General features: G+C 39.2%; 2 protein-coding genes across 2 annotated transcripts; both read left to right on the forward strand.

Moving 5' to 3' along the window:
* The first annotated feature begins 1,989 nt into the window (after nt 1–1,989).
* Nucleotides 1,990–2,925, forward strand: LOC129339158 (olfactory receptor 10A7-like). Its single transcript, XM_054993762.1, has one exon. The coding sequence runs from the start codon at nt 1,990–1,992 to the stop codon at nt 2,923–2,925; it is 936 nt and encodes a 311-aa protein (XP_054849737.1).
* A 3,471-nt stretch (nt 2,926–6,396) lies between these two features.
* On the forward strand, nt 6,397–7,335 carry LOC129340299 (olfactory receptor 10C1-like). The gene has a single exon (XM_054995018.1). The coding sequence runs from the start codon at nt 6,400–6,402 to the stop codon at nt 7,333–7,335; it is 936 nt and encodes a 311-aa protein (XP_054850993.1). The 5' UTR covers nt 6,397–6,399.
* The last annotated feature ends 396 nt before the right edge of the window (nt 7,336–7,731 follow it).

Consider the following 7,731-nt stretch of genomic DNA (forward strand, 5'->3'; position numbering starts at 1 on the left):
CTGAACTCCTTGGTAGAACAATAGGATTTAAAAAAATAGATATATAGATTTGGCCTTACACATAAATGTTTGTGAAAAGGAAAAAAAAAATTCTGTGTGCGTATGGGCATGCTCATATATGATGCTGAAATTTAGAATAGTGTAGTAATTCAGGATAAGGATGCATGGACTTGCATATGGCTGATTTCTGACGACTCCTTCCTGTGTTATATAGCACCTTAAAGACCAACTAGATTTCCAAGATATGAGCTTTCAAGAGACAATGGAGTTTTGACTCTTGAAAGCTCATACCCTGGAAATCTAGTTGGTTTTTAAGTTGCTGCTTGACCCAAGTCTTACGCTTGTATTGCAGACATGGCTAAGGTAAATATAAAGGTAGTTCCCTGTGCAAGCACAGAGTCATTACTGGCCCATGGGGGGATGTCACATCATGATGTTTTCTTGGCAGACTTTTGTTACAGGGTAGTTTGCCATTGCCTTCCCCAGTAGTCTATACTTTACCACCAGGAGACTGGCCTTGGAAGGATAGAAGGAAGAGAGCTAAATTAGAACTGATGTCTGACACAGGTTGGACACTTGTCAGCTTCCCTCAAGTTTTGATGGAGCTTGGCTCTCCATTTAATTGAAATTTACAGAGCAGCAGTCTATGGGAGGGAGAACATGCAGTTGGAAGGGGAGTACAGGCATCGTGCTCTCACCAGGAGCCCCTCTTCCCCTCCACTGGGTGTGTGTGTAGGGGAGGGGGGGGGTTCTGTAAAATTCAGTTAAATGAAGAGCCACGCTGTAAGACCAGGACACCTACATTTCCCATAAAAACTTGAGGGAAGCTGACAAATGTCCAACTTGTGTCAGGCGTCACTTGTAGCTTGGCTCTCAGGGCCAAGCTACAAGTGACGAATGACACTTGAACGGCAAGTGTACTTCTCCCTGTTCACTTGCCCTCCACTCAATCCACTTGCCGTTCCAGTGTCATTCGTCACTTGTAGCTTGGCCCTCAGTCAACCTTGAACCAGCTACTTGAAACAAGCTTCTACCAGGATCGAACTCAGGTCGTGAGCAGAGCTTGGGCTGCAGTACTGCAGCTTACCACTCTGCACCATGGGACTCAAGGAAATTATCACTGAGTTATGGTTCAAAAAAACCCTGCTGTACAGGTCATTCTTCTATGGTAGTATGCTAAGCTTATACTAGTCTTATCTCTCTCTTTTTAAAGATGTAAAATACTATATTTAAAAAATCTAGAATTGGGAATTGGCTGACATTATGGTCTATTGTTTTGGTTTTCCTCCCTATACAAAGCAGAAGGAGGAAACTAGAAGAAATGTGGAAACAAGAATGGAAAAATCAGATGGAGTGATATTACAAATATAAGAGATGATAAAAGTAACGATAGAATAAGCTATCCATTGACCATGGACAAATAAGCCAGTTCTCTTCTGTTATTGTTGTAGCAATGCAAAAAAACCAACAGCACTTTTTTGTCCGACAATCTTCCTAAGAATTAGGATGAAATTTCTCTCTCTCTCTCTCTCTCTCTCTCTCTCTCTCTCTTATTTTCCTACACCATATTATCCTCAAGTACAGTTAAGTTAGGCTGAGATATAGCAGTTGGTCATCTAGTTAACTTCATATCTAAATGGACCCAGAGACAAGTATCAGACTCTAACCACTAGTTGCTTCTCTTCTCATGTTGTCAACATTATCTTACAGAATGAAGGCTTGAATTGGCAGCAGTAATGGTGGCAATATTGTCTTCCTGAAGGAGTATGAGATGAAATAAAAGCAAGAAAATCCAACATTTCCCCAGCTTCATCAGCAACATAAATTGTTTTTCAGGATACTGTTTAAAAGTGATGTAATTATCAGTCAACCACCTTTGATTTAATACAAAGCAAAATAAAAATATGTTTACAGTAAGTGAATACACATACAGGTAGAAATCTAGATACAGGTACAAGCAGAAGCATAGAAGACAGTGTATTTTAAAATATGAATAGTCAGGAAAATGCCACAGTTTGGTCTGGGTTCATCTTGCTAGGATTTGTAGAGGCTCATACATTTTATCCTTTAATCTTTGCAGTCTTGCTATGTCTCTACATATTCACCTTAATAACAAATATGCTGATTATCCTCATCATAAAATCTGATTCTATCTTTAACTCTCCAATGTACTTTTTTCTTATGCACTTGGCATATATTGAAGCCTGCTATGTGACAGTTATCATCCCCAAATTATTGGAGAACTTGTTGGTGGAGCCTACAGTCATTTCCTTTATTGGATGTGCCATGCAGATGTTCTTCTTCCTGTTCTTTGGAGTTGCTGAATGCTTCCTCCTGGCTGCAATGTCATTTGACCGGTATATTGCAATATGTCATCCTTTGCACTACTCTGTTATAATGAACAGGAATGTCTGTGTGATGATGGTGACTGGTCCATATATATGTGGGACTGTAGTTGGATTGGTCCACACCACAGTCACTTTTTCTCGGTCATTTTGTGGTGTGGTCATCAATCATTTCTTCTGTGAAATACAACCATTGTTAGAACTACTCTGTGGAGATACTTTTCTAAATGAAGTCCAAGTAATTGGAGTGGCTATGCTAGCTGTCATGGTACCATTCCTGCTGATCCTCCTATCTTATACTGGAATTATCTTCACTATTGTTGGGATGTCATCCAGAGAGAACAAATATAAAGCCTTTTCTACATGTTCCTCACATTTAATAGTTGTAATTCTGTTCTATGGCACAGTGTGTTCCACATACTTAAAACCAAAGTCTAACTACTCTCCAGTAATGGACAACATATTATCATTTTCTTATACTGTAGTAACTCCACTGTTAAATCCAATCATCTATAGTATAAGAAACAAAGAAATCAAGGAATCCTTGAGAAAGCTATGGAGTAAGAGGATTTTGCTCTAAAGATTGATGAATAAAGGAAATTATATTTTAAAATAAATTTGAAAATACCTCAGATTCTTTGTTTAAATTTGTGTGTTATGTAATGTTAAGTTGCTGCCAACCTATTTTGACCCTATGAATGAACAACATCCATATTATCCTATTGTTAACAGACTTCTCAGATCTTGCAAACTGAAGGAAGTAGCTTCTTTTATTGAGTCAAGTCATCTTGTTTTAGGTCTTTCTCTTTTCTTACTGCCTTCTACTAATATCATACATAGTAATGGGGAATATCATTGTTTGGATTATCTTGATCTTGGTCCTTATCTTGAAGGATAATGTCTAATTTCCTCATGGCTGCTCATCCAAGTCTCAAACGTCTTCTGATTTCCTTGGTTGCAGTCTTCATTTGGTTGATGATTGAGCCAAGGAATAGAAAATCTTGTTGATTCTGATAAGAAAATGAGTAAATGATAGTGAATTAGGAAGCTGATTTCACTGAGTTATTTCTATTTAGTACCAAATTATTTACTGAAAGAATATTTGTTGCTGCTTGGCAACGGTATGCTTTTGAGATTCATGAATAGAGATGGGCATGAACAGTAATACGAACAAAATACAGTCCAATCTGCAGTTTGCGAACAAGCTGTTCGTGAGGCCCCATTCTAAACGAACAGGTGGTCGTTGCAAGCCTCGTTCATTGCTGTTCATTGCTGTTCATCAAGCCAGACAGTCTGGCACCTGCAATCAATTCCCTTGGCAACTTAGGCAGGGATTGTCTGAACTCTGTCTGAACTCCTGCTGTTACCCTGGAAACCCCAATCTAAGCCCAATTTAGCTTGATAGATAGGTCTTCCTTTCAAGTGTGGAGCTCCAAATGTGTTACAAAGGAGCAAAGAGCAGGGGGGAGTTTGCAGGTAGTGGAGAGGAAGAGAGTTGTTGTTGGCATTTTGATAGAGAGAGTGCATTGGAGCTTGAATTTTTTTGTGTGTGGTGGGATAGGGATCTACTTCAATTTCCAGGGCTGCTGCCAGGTTCTGGGGCCAAGCTATTATTTATTATTGGTATCTTTCCTGCTGCCTGCTCAGGTAAGGTTTCTGGGAATGGTGCGGTAGGGATTTACCCCTTCAAGTTCCAGGGCTGCTGCCAGCTTCCGGGGCCAAGCTATTATTGGTACCTTTCCTGGTGCTTGCTCAGGTCAGGTTTCTGGGAATGGTGCAGTAGGGATCTTGACTTGGCTGATGGCTGGAGGAGAGCCTGCTGGCCCCCACGAACAGCCAACCATGAACATGTTCGTGAACAGGGCCATGTTCATGGTGGTTTGTGAGTCCCTGTTCATGGATGGCAACAAACAATGAACATCATGTTCATTTTTTTGCTGTTCATGCCCATCTCTATTCATGAATAATCTATAACTATGAGTTTGTTTCACCATAATAAATCAGCAGGACACAAGCTTATTGGGTTTCCTTGGCTGAGGGCTCATTCAGTCAGGCTCTGGGTGCATGCTTATTGGTCTCTTTGAGGGCTCACTCTTCTGTCTTATTTCCCTCCCCCTTTCAATTCTTATTTAATTGTAGGGTGTTGAGCTAGCCTAGGGTTCTGCCAATTGCTGCAAGCTAATGCAAGTTAATTGGCATTTGCAGCTCCTGTTCTATGTACTGGAAGTTTCCTGGGGTGGCCACTTTGGGGGTCTGTAACTTGGACAACTTGGAAACACACATTTCATGTTTGTGAGTGGTTCACAGTGCAATCCTAAACTGTTCCACCCTTCTAATGTGGACTTTAAAGGGTGTAATGCTGCTTTGGAGCACTCAGCTAACCTACAAAAAATAATTGCTGCTCCCCCCCCCTTGGGTTTCGTTGGCAATTGCTGTTCAGTAATGAACAAGTATGCCTTAGCTACAGTGTCATTTGGGGTTTCTTTGTTGGTTTGTGTCAATGTTATAATAAAGATGAATTAATGATAGACCATACATAAACATCTTGGAAGATTTTATTCACTCTTTTGTAATGACAAAGGACAGAAAATAATAATATTCCATACAGAAATAATGGGTTAATGGAAGGAATAATAGGAGCTCTAAAAATGATGTCAAGAGCTGTGAAGTTGCAGAAGGTTAATTGAACCAATACAGCAGGATTTGAGTGCCTTGTTGAAGAAACTGTACAGAATCCCTGTGCTAACATAGATGGTAGCAACGGAGTTCTTTTCAGAAGGGTCTGCTGCAGAAAAATCAAGAAGTGTCTTGTAGTACCTTGAAGATTTTTATGAACCTAACCCCACTTCATCAGACATTGTCTTCAAATGAGAAATTCACAATCATCTGTAATGAAGAAGTTTTGCTAGGCTTCCCATAAAAATTCTGTGGATGTCAAGAAAACTGGAACATTTCTCATCAGGAAGGACCCAAAATTTTCTTTGGGTATGATCACATGTCACTAGGATCTATATTTATGATAGTCTATCCAGTGGATCAAAGGTAGGCATCTGACTAAGCCAAAACACAGCTGTAGGATTTTTCTGGACCTGATTCCGTACTGACATCAACTGGACCTCCCTGATTGGTAAGATGTATAGCAAAGAGGGATACAAGTCCTGAGAACTTTTCCAAAGAGGAAAGAGTGAGGAGGATATATATTCAAAGTAGCCTTGGCTGTTTCATTGAAATGCAGAATGTGCAGCATTGTGTGATATGAAGGGGAACACTTTTAACATAGAGATGCAATGTGGCTGATGCTTTTTGTTAGAAGGAACGTTAATGAAATCAAAGGTTTTGTGTGAGAATACACCCTGATATATTACCAAGTCATGATGATTAATGGTATAAAACCTCTAGTGAATGATGGATCTGAATCCCTCTGAGACCGACATTGTTTTTTTCAGTGAGGTATGATGAGATCAAGACCTTGCCCCCTCTCTGCAGATGCTAAGGTCCAAACTGGACATAACATGTGACATGAGTTGAGACATGGATGCCCACCCATACCAACTCACTGCCATACCAGAGAACTGTGCTGCATAGCTTTTATTGATGATGGTTAATCACCATTGATATGATGTTTGGAAACAGAACTGCCATAGTCTGGTATTTATATTTGAAAAGGACTGTATGAAAAAGATGCAGATCTGAGTTTGTATTCATGTTTTGTAAATATTATATATCATAATTCTTTTCCCTCTCGGTATAAAATAAAATAATACATTTTTAAAATGGTTGGGAAAAAAATCCTGGAGTACATGCACCTTTGGTTTGATCCAGCTATGCTTTGGTATGTATGGTGCCTATGGGCCCTATAAGTACAAAATATCTTATTTTATAAAATAAAACAGATTACCTCTGTCCTCATTCCTTTTATTAACTAAGGAACCCAAACTAAGTTTAAGAAAACAGACTAACTGGAGAGAAATCAATCTCTTTGTCTTGACGATTGTGGCATGTCAATGTTTTTCTCCTTTTAATATTCTAGAGAAAAATTGCTGAAAACTAAACTATGGAAAACAAAACTTCTGTGACTGAATTCATTGTTCTAGGCTTCTCGGAACTCCCAGAAATGAAGTTATTTCTTTTCATGATATTTTTGTGCCTTTATTTCTTCACAATACTAGGAAACATCACCATTATCATCATTGTCACTTTTGATTCTGCCCTTGACACACCCATGTATTTCTTCCTAAGGAACTTGTCCTTCCTGGAAATATGTTACACATCTGTAACTATTCCCAACATGCTGGTGAACCTCTGCTTAGAAGAAAGTAAAGTCTCTTTTGTTGGATGTGCAACACAGCTGTATTTCTTTCTTCTCTTTGCTGTCACAGAGCGTTTTATCCTTTGCATCATGGCTTATGACTGCTACATAGCCATATGTGCCCCACTACGATACTCCACTATCATGAATAGGAAGATCTGCATCAAGCTGTCTACTCTGTCATGGGTAACGGGAATCTGTGTTTCTCTTGGACACACCACCTTCATATTCACTTTGCCCTTCTGCAGGTCCAATGTCATTCATTATTTCTTCTGTGAGATTCAGCCATTGCTCACACTTGTTTGTGGAGACACATACTGGAATGAAGTCCAAGTCATCTTGGCTGCCACTTTGGTGCTCATATTACCTTTTGCGCTCATCCTGGTGTCTTATATCTATATTGTTTCCACAATTCTGAAAATGCCTTCAACCACAAGCCAAAAAAAGGCTGTCTCCACCTGCTCTTCTCACATCACAGTAGTCACAGTGTTCTTTGGAACTGCACTCTTCATGTATATAAGACCTAAATCTAGTTACTCTTTGGATACAGACAAATGGATCTCATTGTTCTATTCTGTCATCACTCCAATACTGAATCCATTTATATACAGTTTCCGAAACAAAGAAGTGAAAGGGGCCTTAAAGAGAATAAGTATGAAAATCAACTGTACAAAAATATAGAATTTTTTGTACTCGTCATGCAAAGCAGAGAACAGGCTGTTATTGTGTGACATTAATTATTAATCATTACACTGCATTCTAAAGATCAGATGCACTATATGAATTTTTAATTAAATTTTTATATTTAATTTGCTAACTTTTCTCCAGCTCATCCTCTTCTCAAACATGAGAGAAAACTGTCAAAGCCCTTTCAAACCCATGGGAAAACTGTTGCCAGATAATGAACAGCCCTCAGGTGTCCAAGCACCAAGAACACTGATATGTTCCTTGTCAGGAGTAAGACCCCAAGAACTACCAGATAGGAGGACCCTAAGAAATCCAGAAATCAGAAGTTCAATTTATGGAAAGTAGATGGAAGAGGGAAAAAAATCTCTTTTGTGTATGAATTCCATATAA

The sequence above is a fragment of the Eublepharis macularius genome, chromosome 12 (genome assembly GCF_028583425.1).
Source record: "Eublepharis macularius isolate TG4126 chromosome 12, MPM_Emac_v1.0, whole genome shotgun sequence".
NCBI classification, from domain to species: Eukaryota; Metazoa; Chordata; class Lepidosauria; order Squamata; family Eublepharidae; genus Eublepharis; species Eublepharis macularius.